At 40.6% G+C, this 20,424-nt stretch overlaps 1 protein-coding gene across 1 annotated transcript in view; it reads right to left on the reverse strand.

The window, feature by feature from the left end:
• The window catches only part of SLC5A8 (solute carrier family 5 member 8), a 66,282-nt gene extending 50,044 nt beyond the window's left edge, over positions 1-16,238 (reverse strand). The window contains exons 1-3 of the mRNA NM_001164861.1: positions 15,531-16,238; positions 8,036-8,101; positions 5,776-5,827 (exon numbers count right to left, since the gene is read on the reverse strand). Coding sequence (NP_001158333.1) covers positions 5,776-5,827; positions 8,036-8,101; positions 15,531-15,881 — 469 coding nt within the window. The 5' untranslated portion in view covers positions 15,882-16,238. The remainder of the gene's footprint in view (positions 1-5,775; positions 5,828-8,035; positions 8,102-15,530) is intronic.
• Positions 16,239-20,424: the final 4,186 nt, after the last annotated feature.

A 20,424-nucleotide genomic window follows, 5' to 3' on the forward strand; every position in this document is an offset into this window, starting at 1 on the left:
ATGAATTACTGATACATGTACCAACATGAAAGAATACCTCAAAAACATTTTATTGAACAAAAGAAATCAGATACAAAAAAGGCACTATATGATTCCACTTATACAAAATCTAAGAACAGGGAAAGGTAATTTATGGTGATAGAAGCTCACTGCTTGGAATAGATGGGGGGATTCATTAGAAAGAAACACAAAAACATTTCTGGGAAATGAAGATAAAAATATTCTATATCTTGAGTTAAATGGTTGTCACAAGTACACAAAATTGTCAAAAGTCAACCAACTGTGCACTTAGGTTCTGCGCACTTTATTGTATATACACTATATCACAATAAAATATGGCTTTCAATTTTAAAAAGCAAGAAAGAAAAACCTAAGAAACAACTGAACTAATTACAGATATATAAACTTATCTGAATCCTGATTCTAATAAACACTGAGAAAACATCAGGGATCTCTGAACACTGACCTCACACTGGCAATTGTTGTTTTTAGTCACTTTCATGCATTGGAGAAGGAAATGGCAACCCACTCCAGTGTTCTTGCCTGGACAATCCCAGGGATGGGGGAGCCTGGTGGGCTGCCGTCTATGGGGTCGCACAGAGTCGGACACGACTGAAGCGACTTAGCAGCAGCAGCAGTCACTAAGTCATGTCCAACTCATTTGCACCCCCGTGGACTGCAGCCCATGAGGCTTCTCTGTCCATGGCATTTCCCAGGCAATGATACTGGAATGGGTTGCCATTTCTTTCTCCAGGGGATCTTCCCGACCCAGGGATTGAATCTGCATCTCCTGCATTAGCAGGTGGATTCTTTACCACTGAGTATTATTGATGATAGTAAGCAATTAGTGTTAACGTTTTAGAAATGATGGAAGTTACAATTGTATTTTAAAAACACACCTTGGTACAAACTGTCAGCTACAGAATATATAAACCAAGAGAATGTAAGGTACAGCACGGTTAATGATACTGTCTTGCATATTTTAAATGTTGCTAAGAAAGTAAATCTTACAAGCTCTCATCATAAGAAAAAAATTTCATAACTATGAGCAGTATATATCCCAAAGAGTAATTTTACATTCAATGTGAGGAAAAAGGCATCAGAAAATTGACTGCTCAGATGTGGTCACTGTTAACATAATGATGTGTATTTTCTTCTACATATATTTAAATCTCATGCTATTGTCATCAATATTTAACTAAGTGGAATTGTAGGTTTTTTCTTGATCATTTTAGTTTTGTATATGTAGGAATCTAGTTCCTATTATCATGACTGGGCCTTTAGGAATAAATATGATAACAATAAATCAATCAAATAACCTCCAGAGTAGCTTTTCAAAATTCTCTTCTAATTCTTCCTGTTCTCAAATCATCTCTAACACTATATGCATTTTCTAGACATTTATAAAAATAAGCTGAAAATCTGAAAGGTAATGATATTTTACATAATTTTATTCTACTTCATGCTTTTATCAGAGAAGCAGTGTTCACTGTTAAATAAAAATTTCTTTATTTGCTGATAGCTATGTTTCTACCTGCTATCACTTTTTCAATGCTCCTGTTAAATCCAGGATATCTGAATATAAATTATCTAATATGTCACTGGATATGATCTTGTTTCTTTTGTAAGCACAGTCCTTCAAACTATAGGCTAGAAATGTCATTTTATATTAGACAATTTTCTTCACAGGCCTAGAGAAAAACTTGATTCTGTAAAAGCTATTTAGTCAAAAGCTTTTTCTTAAAAACAAGTTTGAAGAGCCAAATAACTTACTTGGTTCTTATAAAGTTAATGGAAAGATAATTGAATATGTGATGCAAGCTCTAAAGGAAATCAGCCCTGAATATTTATTGGAAGGACTGATGCTGAAGCTGAAGCTCCAATACCTTGGCCACCTGATATGAAGAACTGATTGGCAAAGACCCTGATGCTGGGAAAGACTGTGGGCAGGAGGAGAAGGGGGTAGTAGAGGACATGATGGTTAAGTAGCATCACTGACTCAATGGCCAAGAGTTTTAGCAAACTCCAGGAAAAAGTGAAAGGCAGGGAAGCCTGGTGTATTGCAGTCCACAGGGTTGCAAAGAATTGAACATGATTTAGCTACTGAAGAACAACTGCCATAAATTTTAAAAAATCCTTCTTGAATCTCAATCCTATGCATTAATGGTATTTGAATATTTTAAAAAGAGAGAGAGAGATGCTGCTTGGCCAGGTGTATCTGTACCTTAATGCTATCTTTACATTTCCAGAATTTGGCTTTTTACTTTGTAGATTTAGAAATGCAAAGATGAATGGGTTATAGGGGGGAAAATCATGCTGACTGGTAAATTATAAGCATTGCTGTAAAACAGCATCAAAGTTTACTAATATACAATGAGAAATAGGGGTCATAAGCAGACTTGTTGTAATTGTTAGTTCATGATCACATAATTTCCTACTGATTAACATGTCAATGTGGGAAGCCAAATTCTGATCAAAAGGTAACTTGGTGAGCTTAGTATCTGAAAAGGAAGCACTAATCTCATAATTATGAAAGATAGAACCATTAATCTGTTCAGTGTCCTTTGTTTCGTTACCTTGGATCTTTTACAGGTGCCTCTATACCAAACTCAGTCTTTATTCTGAAGAGTACACGTTATAGCTGAAAAAAGTGAAAGTGTTAGTCACTCAGGGGTGTCTGACTGTTTGCGACCCATGGGCTGTAGCCTGCCAGGTTCCTCAGTCCATGGAATTCTCCAAGCAAGAATATTGGCGTGGGTTGCCATTTCCCACTCTAGGATGGAAACCAGAGATCAAACCCAGGTCTCCTGCTTTGCAGATGGATTCTTTACCATCTGAGCCACCAGGGAAGCAATTACAATCCTATAACATCCCTTAAAATCTACCCCCTCCAAATTTAGGAATTGTGGATATTTGCAAATTATATTCAATTCATGTATTGCATTTAACAGGGCTTCCCTGGTGGCTCAGCAGTAAAGAATCTGCCTGCCAATGCAGGACACCTGGGCTTGATCTCTGGGTCAGGAAGACTCCCTAGAGAAAGAAATGGCAACCCTCTGCCCATGGGATTTCCCAGGCACGAATACTGGAGAGGGTTGCCTGGCAGGCTACAGTCCAAGGGGTTGCAAAAGTGTTGGACACGACTTAGCAACAAAACCACCACCACCATGATGATGTATGTTAACTAGACCTATTGTGGTGATCATTGCAATATACAAATACTGAATCATTATGGTAAACCTGCAACTAATATAATGTTATATGTCAATTATACCTCAATGAAAAAAAGTATGTAAAAGACGTATGGAATTCAGAGGAAGTGATAAAACATCTCAGATTTGCAGCAAAATATACTAGTGATGGAAATACAGAGTGAAATAAATCAAGAGTCGATAATTATTAGTGTAGAGTTAATGGTATGTTAGCATTCAGTACACTATTCTAGCATATGATTGAAGTTTTCTGTAATTAAAAAAAAAAGATTAAAAAGATTGCACATAGAGAACGTTGAGTTCCAATTCAGCTAAAAATGTTTCTATGGAGCATCTGTTGCACACCAAGTACTTTGTCTGTGTTTGCTGCTTTGTTACAGAAAAATCCATGTATGCTCAGTTGCTTTAGTCAGGTCCTACTCTGTGACCCTACAGACTGTAGCCACCTCTATCCAAGGGATTCTCCAGGCAAGAATACTGGAATGGGTTGCCATGCCCTCCTCCAGGAGATCTTCCTGATCCAGGGATTGAACTGGCATTTCCTGTGTCTTTGGCATTGCAGGCGATTCTTTACCCACTGAGCCATTTGGGAAGCCAATGGTCAAATACATGGCTGATATTAAAGTGGTCAAAATGCAATGCCTCGAATCCTAATTTACTCCCAGGGAGTGGCTCAATAAACTGATAAGAACAGTCCTTGAAGCACTGAAGGTAGTGCTTTCTTATTCCCAGAACTGCACTTTAAAACTCTAAAGCCAACATTTCAGTTATACTTAACTCCAATAGGTAACTTATGAAGTTTATAGCTCAGCTCTTTACATATGAAGTGATTCATTCATGATGTTGGTAATATTTACAAGAAACATGCCTGACATTCAGAATTCAACATCACATTATATAATGGATTTCTTCTTTGTAATGATACTGCTGTGCTTTATAAATATAGATGGCAACTATTACCTATGTATCATGAAATTAAGAAATTAGAATCTGCAGTTAGAAGGAGTTTTCCCTTTTCTTGTTTTCTTTGAGGTTTTCCATTTTATATTAATTTGAGGAACTGCATCACATTCTTCCCATCACAGACTCCACTTGTCCATTTTAGAAGGAAGTCTCAGAGATAAATTTGCTTCTAACTGATAAGAATTTAAAGTATGTAGTTTCCCTGAAGCCTTTTGAGGGTATGACTAATTCACTTCTTTGCCTCAATAAACAATCCCAGTTTCACAACTATTATCTTCCCAAATCTAGAGAGTAACTTGTTGATCCATAAAATTGTCACATATTTATTTATAAGGCTACTATAGCCATCTGTCCTTTGGTCACCAGGAGCAATCTAATATTTCAAATCACACAGACTTTTTTTCTTGTATTTTGGATCACATTCAAAGTGTGGAGAAAAAAATTTCTCCTCCTGCCCAATTTTTCAATGGGACCAAGCCTGAGCTGAATAACACAGAAGCCTATTGGAGTTAACTTCTTCCAAGGAGTAAGCGTCTTTTCCAAAATTAAAAGCAGAGACATTGCCAGCAAAGGTCTGTCTAGTCAAAGCTGGTTTTTCCAATAGTCATATATGGATGTGAGAGTCGGACTATAAAGAAAGCTGAGCGCCAAAGAATTGGTGCTTTTGAACTGTGGTGTTGGAGAAGACTCTTGAGAGGCCCTTGGACTGCAAGGAGATCCAACCAGTCCATCCTAAAGGAAATCAGTCCTGAATATTCATTGGAAGGACTGACGCAAAAGCTGAAACTCCAATAGTTTGGCCACCTGATGTGAAGAACTGATTCATCTGAAAAGACCCTGATGCTAGGAAAGATTGAAGGTGGGAGGAGAAGGGGTCAGCAGAGGACAAGATGGTTGGATGGCAGCAGAAGACTGATTCAATGGACATGAGTTTGAGTAAACTCCAGAAGTTGGTGATGAACAGGGAGGCCTGGTGTGCTGCAGTCCATGGGGTTACAAAGAGTCAGACACGACTGAGCGACTGAACTGAACTGAACTGAACTGTTGGAGATGGGCTCCAGGTTACAAACACAAAGGGAGCAAGTGCAGTCCATTCATGATTTAGACTACAGGGGGCGTTCATTCTGAAGGAATGGAGAATGGCTGGTTGGCACATCCCAGAGAAACACAGCCCAATTAAGCCTGTTGTCGTTTAGTTGCTAAGTCATGTCTGACGCTTGCAACCCCATAGATGGTAGCCTGCCAGGCTCCTCTGTCCATGGGATTCTCCCAGCAAGAATACTGAAGTCCATTGCCATTTCCTTATCCAGGGGATCTTTCCGACCCAGGGATTGAACCCTTATCTCCTGCATTGGCAGGCATGTTCTTTATCACTCAGTCACTCAGTGTTCTAACCTTCTACTAATTTACAGACCTTTCTGAGGTATAATTCAGGAACCCAGAGAAGCTGCTAGTGTAGACACTGAACCCACCAGATCCGCTTCAAGCTGATGCAGGTTACTGGAAGCATTCCTCCACCTCCCCATCTCCCCAAAGAGAGAATAAAGTCTGTTAAAAGTGAACCTCCAAGTGTGAGTGACATATTAACTCCAAAATGTACCTTGATTCAAAGCCAGGGCAGGGGCATAAATAACAATTCCAGTATACAGAATCTAGAGGAAAAAAGAAAACAAATAAATAGTATGAATTACCAAATGAAATATTGATATTTTTCTATAAATTTACTTATAAATTAAAAACCATAGTTTTAATATACTTTAACAAAATTTGCTTGTAACTTGAAAATGTTATTTAAGTGAAGTTGACTCTCCTTTTCTATTTGGGGTATGGTCATAGGTTACAAAAACCTTTTATGACCAATTTTATGTAAAAAGGTGGACTTTTCATGCAGTGCTTAGTGCAGATAGTCACTAATCCATCAATTCAAGTTTGAAACCAACTTTCCTAGATCTGGAACAATTTGAAAGAAAGAAAGGGTACAGATTTAAAAGGGCAATGCTTGTTCATATGCTTTCAAACTTTTGTCAATCACTGAAGATGTGGTAAAGCAGTGAAAAATTTGGAAACTTGTTGCAAAAGTTGGCATGACCACTAATTAAACAAAAGTGTAAATTTCCCTAAAATTTCCTGAGGGCCAACAAAAATTCTACTCTACCTTTTTAATATTATTATTCATTCATATACTTAACAAATATCTACTAATCTGGGGTACAACAGTAAGATAAATATGTTCTTTTTCTCAAAATATCATTTTCATTGCATCTGATCTTTCAAATACATAGAGGCTAATTCTATGATTATGCTATAAAACATACTATGAAAAAAACATATTATTCAGTGTTTGAATGTTTTATTAAATTGCATGAATAGATCTATAGAAGTAAGTCCTTCGAACAGTGGATTCTGAAGCTCCCCTCCTTTTGCAGGAATTCACTAGCTTTCCACAGTCATCATATCGTCCAAGTTAAATATTTGAAAATGTGACCCAGCCATCTTCTTAACATTTGTCCCCACTCTTACATTTCTGTTGGCACTTCTAATGATGATCCAAAGAGGGATTGAACTCCATGGTGGAATGCAAGCTACCAGCCTCAGCTCTGGGTCAGAATCTCTACCAGACCCCAGAGGGCTCTTTTCTTTCATACTGCAAGTGTTAAGGGCAAATATAATTTAAGATACATAGCTAGCAAAGATATAAAATGAAGCTAAGTTAAATAATTTACAAAGGCACTCTGTCTTGCTGTAGCAAAGCACTCTGTCTTGGGTAGCTTTTGACTGGAGAAATGGAATTATAAATAGGGATGAGATTAAAAACTCCCTCCTCGACCTCCATTACCAAAATCATTCATGAAAGACTTAGCTGCCAAGAGGGAGATAGGTCTAAGTTATGTGACAATGATTGTGACAAGATGATGGGTGGGAAGCAATCTCTGTCACTGATGACTTGGCAAATCTTTGATTTCCATTTGTGCCAATCAGTAAATCTATACTTGCATATTTTTTAAGTATTGGATTGTGGGGGGATTGTTGGTTTTTTTTGTGACCCTGTGGGCTGTAGCCCACCAGGCTCCTCTGTCCATGGGATTTCCTAGGCAAGAATACTGGAGTGTGGTGCCATTTCCTTCTCCAGGGAATCTTCCCAACTCAGGGACTGAACCCGAGTCTCCTGCTTGGCAGGCAGACTCTTTACCACTGAGCAACCTGGGAAGCCCATTGGATTGTGCACTTGGCTTTAAAAACTCCTCCTGAGTGTATGATGTTGTTGCTTTATACTCAGTGAGTATATCAATTAGGTTTTACAGTTCAATTTCTGAAAGAGTGCATTGATTCATTTTTTTTAAATATGCTTTCAAGGAAAATTATTTTCAAATTTTTTCTTCCTATGTCAGCTAATATTTTCTATTAAATCTATTACTTAATATGCTGCAAAAATGCTACAAAATATACAACGTGTTTTCCCTTTATTATAATTCCTACTATTAGCTAGTACATTTCCTTCAAATATCTTTGTCATCTAAGCCATACCCTTACTGTCACTTTGGTAGGGACAGAGGGAGACATAAGAGGAAAAAGCATATTTTCCTAACCATAACTGTTGCTTGTTCAACATAATATTCAGTGTTCACTTAACTCACTGTTTTCTCAGGAAATAATGCATTTTCTGAGACAAGGTTTAATGATCTTAAGGATTAATGCTATGTAGTGACAGGCGTTTTTCCTTTTGTGTTTCCTCCTACGTTCAACCTCTTTTCTTTCACGTATTTATCAAAGAAGCTTGACCCAGGTGTTAAAACACTGTAGGTGTTAAAAAACACTGTAGATGGAAAGAAGATAAAATAAGTGAACTGACGGCTACTTACTGTTTGAACAATGAAGAGGATTGTTCCACAGAGACGAACACATTTGTTAAATCGAAGTTCTAAATACTGTTTCCAAAAAAAAGGAAAAATGGTTAATATGTAAAACTTCTGGACACTTTTTAAAAACCAGCAGCTTGAGAAGTAAAGGGGCTAAAACTTTAAAGAAACTTCATAACTAATTTTTATCCTGCATTTCTATTTCACTATTAATAGTTTAATTTAAATTATTTAAGTGTTGTTATTTAAATTAATATTTTATTTTAAAAATTATTTATTTTTTAATTGAAGGATAATTGCTTTAAAGGATTTTGTTGTTTTCTGTCAAATTTCAACATGAATCAGCCATAGGTGTACATATGTCACCTGTATACAGTCATATGAATCATATGTACACCTATGAATCAGCCATAGGTGTACATATGTTACCTATGTACAGCCATAGATGTACAAATTATTTAACTTAGTATTTTAAGTTACAAATAGCAAAACTGACCCTTGTTTTAGAGAACAGTTCAAAATTTTTTTGTTTGTTTGTTTGTCTGTTTTTGGCCACACTGTGTGGCATGTGGGATCTTAGTTCCCCGATCAGGGATGCAACCTGTGTCCCCTACATTGGGAGTGCGGAGTCTTAACCACTGGACTGCTAGGTTAAGTCCCAGTTCAATGGTTTTAACACAGAACAGTTTCATCACCCCCAGAAAAGTCCTTCATGTTGCTCCTTTGTTGTCAAATCCTCTTTCCATCCCTAAACCTTGGCAATCACTGATCCATTCTCCATCCCTACAAGTTTTGCCTTTTGCAGAATGTTATACAAATGCAATTATTTTCTGCATTTTTAGAATGAACAAAGTGTGGTCTTCCCCTTTCTCTTGGCATCTACCCAATAAATTTCCCTTGATACACTTAAGGAATCAACCCTTTCCCACTTTAGGCAACTGTGGCAGAACTGCCAATCAAGGTGCCTTGCCTGGGCTAAAAGGCAGTCACATGACCTACACTCAGCCCGTCAGTTTCTCTTCTCAAAAGGTGAATCCTAGAGGCAAGATATAAAGACAGAAAATGATTGAACCAGAAAGCAGACCGATCCTGACAGTGTGGCCTGAAGAGGCTGCCCTGGCTTCTGTTCCTTTTCATAGTCTGTTTGCTCAGCTTTTCTTCCTATCCTGTGAGCTATGCCCATATCCTCACAATAAAAATTTTTAACTTAAATCAGCCTAAGTCCATTTTTCTATTCAAAGCCAACCTTGACATCTGCAATAGATTATAATAGAGAGGCATACCTCGTTTTATAGCACTTCTTTTTATTGTTGTTCACAGACACTGCATTCTTTACAAATGAAAAATTTCTGGCAACCTTCCAAGAAGCAAGTCTATTGGCATCATTTTTCCAACAGCCTTTGCTCACTTCATGTCTCTGTTTCACACTTTGGTAATTCTCCCAATATTTCAAGCTTTTTCATTATTGTTATGTTTGTTACAGTGATCTTTGATGTTGCTATTGCAAAACACCTACGACTCACTGAAAGCTCAGATGATGGTTAGCATTTTTTAGCAATAATGTATTTTTTAATTATGGTATATACATTGTTTTTTAGACAAAGAGCTATTGTACACTTAATAGACTAAGGCATAGTGTAAACACAACTTTTATATGCACCAAGAAAGGAAAAATCATGCAACTTGCTTTACTGCAATATTCACGTTATTGTGGTGGTCTGGAACCAAACCAGCCACATCTCTGAGGTAGGTCAGTAGTGTGCCTATCTCCTATTTATATATAGTCATGTGTCACAGAGTTAGAATCCTAGGACTTTACAGCTGGAAGGAAGCTGGGGTACGTGGTTTAGTCACTAAGTCGTGTCCAACTCTTGTGACCCCATGGACTTAGCCCACCAGGCTCCTCTGTCCATGGGATTCTCCAGGCAAGACTACTGGAGTGGGTTGCCATTTCCTCTCCAGGTGATCTTCCCAACCTGGAGATCGAACCCAGGTCTCCTGCACTGCAGGCAGATTCTTTACCCACTGAGCTACGAGGGAGGAAGCTGGGGTCCACGACTTTCTTTAACTTGAATAGTGTGACTACAATATACAGAGAATTTTAAGGCTAACAGTCTTTTCACATACAGAAGAAAAAAGAAGGAAAGAAAAACTGATATTTGGTAAATATTAGAGGAAAAGACACTAGATATTTTTGCTTCATAATTACAGATAACATTTATAATGTATTTGCTGCATGTCTTTTCCTCCCAGGTAAGTCCATGAGGTGGTTACTATACAAAGTGAATATTAGAAACCAGGACACTGGGGTACAGAGAGAAAACCAAGATTGTAACCTAATAATTATTAGAGACAATGCAAATTTGGGACCATTTGATGTCAAACTCTGTGTACATAACCATTATGTTGTCCAAAATAGCAAGTAAACTGCCCATGCATTTAAGATTCATCCAGAGTGAGTGAGTGAGTGGCACTGACACACAGTAGGACCTCCTAAAATAACTGATAAGTAAAAAACACACAATGCTGTTCAGTGAGTACACTGGGGCAAGAGTTCCAGCCTTTGTTCCAGCCTCACTCCTCTTGAAAACGTGGATCAGAGTAATAATTCTTTCCTCTCTTACTCTGCAGGATTTTGGAGACCATCAAATGATGCAAATGGATGTCTTAAATCTAAGACATTAAGAAGCTGGTAACCAAAGCCACAGGCCTTGAGAATTTGAATCTTAGTAAATTACATGTGTTAAAATTATCTAACTATATTTTGAAAGACTTTTTAGAAAACCCAAGAGGTGTTTTGAAGCATGGAAACAGGGCACTGCTATTTCTTGTAAGTTGTTTTAGTAAAACTCTATTAAAAATAAATGTACATGAATTGAGAGAGAAATCTTTGCCTTTTCTAAGTATGTATATCCAAATTGGTGGAGATTAAAAAAAAAACACTGAGGAGGAAAATGTGATGGAGGTAAGAATGTAGCAGGTTTAACAAAATATATGTATATATTTTTCCTCACACAAGACTAACTCAAGACAGATCCAAGAATTCCAGTGTCATGACCATGTCAGTGACACTGCATGTCGAGTGAAAAAAGTGCACAACGTAGAAGCTGAGAATTATGCTTTATTCTGAGGCCTCACTGAGGACCATAGCCCAGGATGGCAGCCTCTCAGATAGCTCTGAGGAACTGTTCCAAAGAGATAAGGGAGGAGCCAGGATATAGAGGAGTATTTACTAGGGGCAAGGGAAGAATATGGAGTTGAACATCAAAAGATTACTGTTAATCACAAGAAAACAGATATCTCAAGTTAATGATTTTAGTCCTTTTCTGTGTATGGAAAGATGCAAGAGTCTGAGCTGACTGACATCCTTCCTTTCATAGACATCTTAGCTACTCAGGGCCAGTATCCTATTTGTCTCCACTCTCCCAGGGTGCACCGTCGATGGCAGCTGCGGTGGCTGATGGCTTTGTGGCCACACTGTTCTTTGTTTACTGCAATGGCAGAGACGTTCTTTGTCCACCTCAGCTACTGGACTGCTAAAGAGATACTTAAAGACCAAGTCACTGATCTGTAGGCTCAGAAAGTAGCTCTAGGATTTCTTGACAAAGCTATAGAGTAACAGTAGGCATCTGTGTAACCAAGCAGGACCCTATGGAGCCTTCCCAGGACAGATTCTTGCCCCCATGTCCTCACCCTGCCTCTTGTTTATAGAAAAGCTGTAGACTCCCAGGCCTCCCTGAGTTACAAAAGTCTGGCCCAACAATTAATGATTGAAAAGATGTTGAATACATAGTGACAAAACTAGCAGTTGGGCCAGAAGAACTGGTAACAATTTAAACAGTAAATCATCCATATAGCAGTCACAGAATCTTTAGTTCCTTCCGGAAGTACCAAGATAACAGCATCTGATGCGCATTTTCCCAATTGCTTTACAGATGCTAAAACCTCCGTCAAATGGAAGAAAACATCACCAAATTAACTGATGCCCCCAGAACCACTGGAGCCTGAGGATTGATAATGTTTACCCCTGTAACACTGCCTGGTTACCTCACTATAAACCTATCAGAGAATTGTGCCCAAAGTTATCGCATAGTCGGTGACTCCCCTTCCTCACCTTGCCTTTAAAAATGCTTCCCTAAAACGCATTGGGGAGTCTGAGTTTTTGATAATCAGCTGCCCCAGACTAATAATAAAAGCTTCAGTTTCTTTCACCACAACCCTGTGTATGGGCAAGTGGACCCAAGTTTGGTTTGATATCACCTATTGTCAGCCAAGATCTCTCATGATTCTTGGTACTTTGAATAATTTAGGGACATTAAGATTCCTATTGAATTTTGTTTTTAAAAAAGAGAGAGAGAGTAAGGGCAATGTAGTTTAAACACTTAGATTTTGTTGAATCCAGAAAGATCCTGAAGAAATGGGGAATGCAGTTGGGTTCCTGCATGATATTTTTTTCTGTGGGTCTGGAATTTGTTAAACACCTCTCAGGACTATACCTTGAAAGCAGTGATAGACATCACAAATGCCTCTGAATAGCCTATTGTGTGTGTGTGTGTGTGTGTGTGTGTGTGTGTGTTAGTCGCTCAGTTGTGTCCAACTCTTTGCAATCCCATGGACTATAGCCCACCAGGCAACTCTGTCCATGGAATTCTTCAGGCAAGAATACTGGAGTTGGCTGCCATTTGCTTCTCCAGGGCATCTTCCTGACCCAGGGATGGAACCCGGATCTCCTGCATTGCAGGCTGATTCTTTTCCATCTAGGCCATCAGGAAAGCCCCATCGTATTGTCTCATAGCTAACAAATGGAAACTAAGGAGAAATTTCATATTTGTATAAGAATGCCAGGTCAATGCTGGACCTCTTATTCTGCATAATTGACTCCAGCTCTCATCATAAAACAAAGAAAATACACCACATGAAAGAGTTTTCCATGACCAACTGCCAGAGACATAGCATAAAACCTAACTTCTCTGTCCCCAAAGGCCTGGCATCCACTAGTCAAGGACACCCCCTGTGTGCCCACAAGCCCTTGTGTCCTACATCACGTCCCTTTTGCCTTAGCCCTTCTAAGCTCCACTCGGGGTTGTAACACTCACAGGAGCCTTCAGAGGCAGCCAGCAGTGCACCACTGCAGAGCCTCTCAGCATGTATCCACTTTGTTTCAGGCTCTCTTGTGTAACTTAGTTTACTCCAGTTCTCTTAGTTTACAAAATGGGGCTCTCACAGTATAAGGATTATTTTGAGTATTGAGACAGAAAATGTATGTAAAACAGGCAGCCCAGTACCCAGCCTGTACTGAGCATTTGGCAAATGTTAGCTTTTTGCCATTTTTAGCTGGAGCCTTGCTAACTTAGCCTCCACCACTGCGGATGTGTGGGAAACGTGTTTCTGGTTGAGTTAATGTTGCTGCCCTGGAAAGGTACGGGTCAGTGATTACGAGAGGAGCAGTCATCTATGGTGACTGAAATCCTCATGCCAGGTTCTTCAAACCCCTTCTGGGTTTTGGAGTTGTTTAACTACAGATTAGAGCTCACAGACTCAAAGTGCCTGCAGATCTCATCAGGTAAAATACATAAGTTAATCGACCAGGCATTCATATATTAACCAGCTTGAAATAGTCCTCATATCCAATAAAAAATATGTTCTCTGACATCCCCCTCCAAACAAGAACTCCCTTCACACCTTCCTATCTTCTCTTTTGCATGTTTGATAAAGACTTAAATGCAGATAGATTTTTCTATCATAAGAAGTAACCATGCAGATGTAGCGAAGAGGCCTCAATACAGAAATTAATCGCAAATTAGAGCAGTGGCTATAAACTGAAGTTCCTGTCACCACAGGGAATGTGAGCCCTGAGTCACTAGTCTTTTTAAGTTTCAAAAGAAGCCAGAATCTGGAATTTTACTTGACTTCTCATCATCATCATTAAATGCTAAATTAACTTTTCCCTTGTGGCTCAGCTGGTGAAGAATCAGCCTGCAATGTGGGAGACCTGGGTTCAATCCCTAGGTTGGGAAGATCCCGTGGAGGAGGGAAAGGCTACCCACTCCAGTATTCTGGCCTGGAGAATTCCATGGGCTGTATTGTCCATGGGGTAGCAAAGAGTTGGACATGACTGAGCAACCTTCACTTCACTTCACTTTTTTCAAGGCATTGTAAGGATCAGCAACAACCAAAAAGACTCAAGACTGAGTTTGGCTTGGGGCAATCAGTTTGTCACTTTTGAGCAAAACAAATTGTATCCTGCTCACTTCTGGGGTGATGACTAAACACTCTCAAATACAATGACCAGAGTGCAAAGAAGGCAACGCTACCCCAGGGGCACCTCGCCCTGAATGACGTCACTGGAGCCCAGGCAGTTTGTCACCAACACCTGTTGTGCCATTACGGCCCTTCCCCAGCACCAGTTGAAGCAGCCTCACTGAGTGGTTGGGTCAGGGCAAACATTCCATAAGCTCAAGGACAAGGTGGCTGCTGAGAGGCTCAGCATCCTCTGGAATCGAACACTTCTGCAGCTTTGTCCACAGAGCACAGGGAACTAGGCCCGACCCCTGCCCTGAACTTTTATTCTTGCTGGACACTCCCATTCAACAGCTCTTTAAACTAAATCAAATGTTCACACTATCTTGCAAAGCCCTTTCTGGCAGACAACTTGAAAGAATCTATAATCAGTGGACCTGTGCAATTGGAAAGCCTGTTTCCTGAATCATCTCTCCACAGAGGCAGAAGGCAGAGCTGATGAGGAAATTTGTGGCCAAATTCTCCTAGTGATCCCAATGGAACCACCTCTACCATCATCACCCCAATATTTAGGGTCAACATTTATGCAGCCCTTACCCTGTGCCAGACACTATTCTAAACGCTATCCTTGCATCATCTCCTCTAATCCTCCCAACAACCAGATGAGGTAGGTGGTATAATTATTTCCATTTTGAGATTAAGAAAGAGGCACAATTGGTTAAGTGTCAGTACAGGTTCTCCAGCTAGTAAGTGGAGAATCCCGTCTCAAATGCAGGTGCTGGGACAAGAGAGTTAGAATCTTAACCATTTGGGTGCCTGCCCCTGACATTTTCCTGCTATCCTGGAAAAGTAAATGGAGTCCGAGGACCTGGAATGAGGGGATTCATTTCAAGGAGGAGGAGCTGAGACTTGAAAAACGGACCCTCCCCCAGGATAAGTTTAAAAATCTTTTCCCTTGACTTGGAATCAAAGATGTTAAAGCAGAAATCACCTTAGTGAACACTAGTCGAAATAACTCGGTTTACTTCAGAAGCCTCTCTTTTCCTTCAAGCTCATGAAAGTTAAGTCCCAAGATTTTTTTTCTCTCCTTTACAGAACACCTCTCCGGGAAAGGGGAGGGCAGCAGAAGTGATGGGTATGAACAGGGAGAGATTTCGATGTGGTGGTGAGTCTGCCCCCAGGAAAATTCCTCCAGGAGCCTGAAAAGTCCTCCTCTCCCCGCCCCGTCACCTCTCTCCGTGACCCCCTCACCCTTTACCTCGTAGGTGCTGGTAATGCCCAGTTTGTAGAACACGGGGAGGAAGACCTCCGCGCTGAGGACCACCACGAGGAAGTAGGTGATGGCAAAGATGCTGAATATGGCTCCAAAACGGTAGACCTCGGACGGGGTGCCCAGGACTGTGACGGCCGACATGAAGCTTGCGGTGAGGGACAACGCCACGGGCACGGCGGTCATCCTGCGGCCGCCCATCAAGAAGTCCTTGGAAGTCTGCTGGCCGCCCCCCGCGAAGGCGTAGTAGATGCCGATGACGGCCGAGATGAGCAGCATCCCAGCGAACACTACGTAGTCCCACACCACGAAGGTGCCAATGTCCCGCGGTGCGCCCATGGCCGCGCGGTCGCCGGGGTCCCACGAGCAAACTGGCGGCCCCGCGGCGCACAGCCCGAGCCGGAGCTTCCCTTGCGTGCCGAGCACTCACTTATTCCCCAGTCGCACGCGGCGGGTGTGGCGCCCTGCGGGGATGAGAGGAGTCTGGCAGGTGTCTGTCCCTCCGCTCCCCAGCGCCCAGCGCAGCCTCTGCGCCCACCGCAGCCAGCAGAGCCCTCCGAAACGAGATTTCGGAGACACCCCACCCACGCGGCGCTGAGCTCTCACTGGGCTCCAGACCAAGGTGGCTCGCCTGGCACCGCGGACACCCGGGCAGGTGAGAACTGGAGCTTCCAGCCGCCTCTGGCGAATCTTCAAGGAACGCTCAGCGAAAATTTTATCAAGTGGCACCGGAGGAGACGCACTATTTAAATGAGCAGGTGACCTATCGGGGAGTGTGGGTCGAAGGGTAATTGTCACGCCTTTAAGCTTTCCGGTTCAACAGACCGGGTCCTTACGGGAAGGTACAGCTGGAGTTTTTAGACTGATTTATTTGATAAATTGATGGGTGATTTCTGTGACAGTGTGCAGTGAGCTGAGGTCCCAGTTCTTAGACAGGTAAGCAGTTATAAAGGAGAGGAACAAATCTGTGCTATTGGTTGCCTGTGTTTTTATTCAATGAACAATTTTCATCCCTAGCAGTTTCTCCTAGGAATGATAGTCGCTATAACATATATGTGTGTGTGTCCATGTGTATGCTCGGTTGCTCAGTGGTGTCTGACTCTTTGCAGCTCCATGGACTATAGTGGGACAGACTCTTCTGTCCATGGAATTTTCCAGGCAAGAAGACTGGAGTGGGTTGCCAATTCCTACTCCGGGGGATCTTCTTGAACCAGGAATTGAACTCATGTTTCTTGTGTCTCCTGCACTGGAAGGTGGATTAATAATACCTACAGTTTAATGAGTCTTACCATGTGACATGTAACATGCTTGGCACTTTGTACATTAACTACTGCAACTCTTACTATTACCCTTGACATAGAAATCATCTCCACTTATCAAATAAGGAAACTGGCTAAAACACTTGCCCAAGAAAATGGTGGAGATTAAGATTTTTAATTCAGGTCTGATACAGAATTTGTTCTCTTAATCACAATGCTATACCTTGTAGAGTTCAAATATAGACACTTGTTAAATGTAGGCACAATTATATACACTTAAATGAAGACACTTGAAAGCATGTGGAAGACAAGATCATTTCCAGTATTAGCACTCAGTATTTTAAGTGGCTTGTCAAGAAATATTACTAACAACATGAGTCATGCTTATAAAGCAATGTGATTCCTAAATTCCTCTTCTAAAATAGGCCCTCTAGCCACATATGCCCTGGCATAGGTCTATTTCAAGCCATCCTGGTTTATTTTCTTAAATGCTTATAATTTACCTGTTGACTCTTGGTAGACAATCCACAGAATGCCTTTAGACCAGCCTGGCATGTGAAGAAAGCTATGTCAGACTTTTTTTTTGTAAACTGGCATTATTTGCATAAGGCTACCCTGGTGGCTCAGTGGTAAAGACTCTGCCTGCCAATGCAGTAGACTCGGGTTCAATCCCTGGGTCAGGAAGATCCCCTGGAGAAGAAAGTGGCAACCCACTCCAGTATTCTTGCCTTAGAAATCCCACGGGCAGAGGAGCCTGGAGGGCTACAGTCCTTGGGGTCGCAAAGCAATCAGATGTGACTGAGTGACTAAATAACAACATTTATTTGCATAACACTCTTGAAAGGAAATAAAGAAGGAAATAGAAGATAAATCCAAGTAATTCCATAATTTAAACAACTATATGGTTTGAAATTAATTCCTGTATGAAATTTACTGTATTTCAGAGACAGCATTTTTCTTCTGCTGTCACTGCCTGGTGCTCAAACTCTCAGCATAAAATTGCATTATAAAAGTTATAGCATCCACTGAATCTGGGGTTCTTCCATCTCTATACAAACTACAGTGCTTTACTTCACTGTGCAATGCCAGTGTACTCTACTCCATTAGTGTCCTGTCAAAGAATTAAGTGAGATTATATGTTCTCTGAAGGTGCTGGCCTCTGACTGTATAGAGAAAGGCATTTTGGTGGAAAACACTCAGACAACAGAGGGTGGGCTGCCCAGATCTCTGAAGGGGATAGATGTTATGACTTTGAACCCAGCATAGTAGTAGTTGTAAGTGGGAAAAGAGGTCTTCCCACTTACTTTTTTTTTTTTTAATTGGAGGCTAATTACTTTACAATATTGTGGTGGTGGCTTTTGTCATAAAATGACATGAATCAGCCATGGGTGTACATGTGTCCCCCATCCTGAACCCCCCTCCCACCTCCCTCCCCATCCCATCCCTCAGGGTTGTCCCAGTGCACCAGCTTTGAGTGCCCTGTTTCATGCATCGAACTTGGACTGGTGATCTATTTCACATATGGTAATATACATGTTTCAGTGCTATTCTGTCAAATCATCCCACCCTCACCTTCTCCCACAGAGCCCAAAAGTCTGTTCTTTATATCTGTGTCTCTTTTGCTGTCTTGCATATAGGGTCATCATTACCATCTTTCTAAATTCCATATATATGTGTTAATATACTCAGTCAGTTCAGTTCAGTTGCTCAGTCGTGTCCGACCCTTTGTGACCCCATGAATCGCAGCATTGGTGTTTTTCTTTCTGACTTGCTTCATTCTCCAGTTTCATCCATCTCATTAGAACTGATTCAAATGTGTTCTTTTTAATAGCTGAGTAATATTCCATTGTGTATATATACCACAGCTTTCTTATCCATTCATCTGCCAATGGACATCTAGGTGGCTTCCATGTCCTGGCTATTGTAAACAGTGCTGCGATGAACATTGGGGTACACTTTCAATTCCGCTTTCCTCAGTGTGTATGCCCAGCAATGGGATTGCTGGGTCGTATGGCAATTCTATTTCCAATTTTTTAAGGAATCTCCATACTGTTCTCCATACTGGCTGTACTAGTTTACACTCCTACCAACAGTGTAAGAGGGTACTCTCTTCTTTGCACCCTCTCCAGCATTTATTGTTTGTAGACTTTTTGATAGCAGCCATTCTGACTGGCGTGAGATGGTACCTCATTGTGGTTTTGATATGCATTTCTCTGATAATGAGAGATGTTGAGCATCTTTTCATGTGTTTGTTAGCCATCTATATGTCTTCTTTGGAGAAATGTCTGTTTAGTTCTTTGCCCATTTTTTGATTGGGTTGTTTATTTTTCTGGAATTGAGCTGCATGAGCTGCTTGTATATTTTTGAGATTAATTCTTTGTCAGTTGCTTCATTTGCTATTATTTTCTCCCATTCTGAAGGCTGTCTTTTCCTCTTGCTTATAGTTTCCTTCATTGTGCAAAAGCTTTTAAGCTTAATTAGATGATTCATGGGGTTGCAAAGAGTTGGACACGACTGAGCGACTGAACTGAACTGAGGCCCCATTTGTTTATTTTTGCTATTATTTCCATTACTCTGGGAGGTGGGTCATAGAGGACCTGCTGTGATGTATGCCAGATAGTGTTTTGCCTATGTTCTCCTCTAGGAGCTTTATAGTTTCTGGTCTTACATTTAGATCTTTAATCCATTTTGACTTTATTTTTGTGTATGGTGTTAAAAAGTGTTCTAGTTTCATTCTTTTCCAAGTGATTGACTAGTTTTCCCAGCACCACTTGTTAAAGAGATTGTCTTTTCTCTATTGTATATTCTTGCCTCCTTTGTCAAAGGTAAGGTGTCCATAGGTGCGTGGATTTACCTCTGGGCTTTCTATTTTGTTCCATTGATCTATATTTCTGTCTTTGTGCCAGTACCATACTGTCTTGATGACTGTAGCTTTGTAGTAGTCTGAAGTCAGGCAGGTTGATTCCTCCAGTTCCGTACTTCTTTCTCATTATTGCTTTGACTATTCAAGGTTTTTTGTATTTCCATACAAATTGTGAAATTATTTGTTCTAATTCTGTGAAAAATACCATTAGTAGCTTGATAGGGATTACATTGAATCTATAATGGACTATGATGTATGTTTTTTGTTCAGTTAAATGTGACCTCCTAGTAATTCATCCTACATTATCTGCCCCTTGACCAGCTCTCAGGCATCTTTTCCTACCACTTCTTTTCCCCATTTACTCTATTCCCAGCCACGTTATCTTCTCAGTGTTCCTGGAATAAGCCATGCCTGTTTCTGCCTCAGAGCCTTTGCATGTGTTGCATCCTCTGCCTTGAATGCTCATCCTCCAGATATGATCATGACTCTGACCTTCACTTCATTCAGGTGTCTGCTCAGATGTTATCTCCTCCAAATCCTTCCCTGACCACTCCATCTATCATTTTCTACTCCCTTACTTTGTGTTTGTTTTGTTTTTCTTTTTTAAATATACAAAACAGTCTGACATAGTTCTTTGTTTATCTGGTTTATAGTCTGTCTCCTCCCACTGGAACAGAAGCCCGATCATGGCAGGGAATTTCTTTGTTCACCATTATACTCCCTGAGTGTAGAACCTAATGCATAATAGTTATTTTAAAAA

The sequence above is a fragment of the Bos taurus genome, chromosome 5, assembly GCF_002263795.3.
Source record: "Bos taurus isolate L1 Dominette 01449 registration number 42190680 breed Hereford chromosome 5, ARS-UCD2.0, whole genome shotgun sequence".
Classification (NCBI taxonomy): domain Eukaryota; kingdom Metazoa; phylum Chordata; class Mammalia; order Artiodactyla; family Bovidae; genus Bos; species Bos taurus.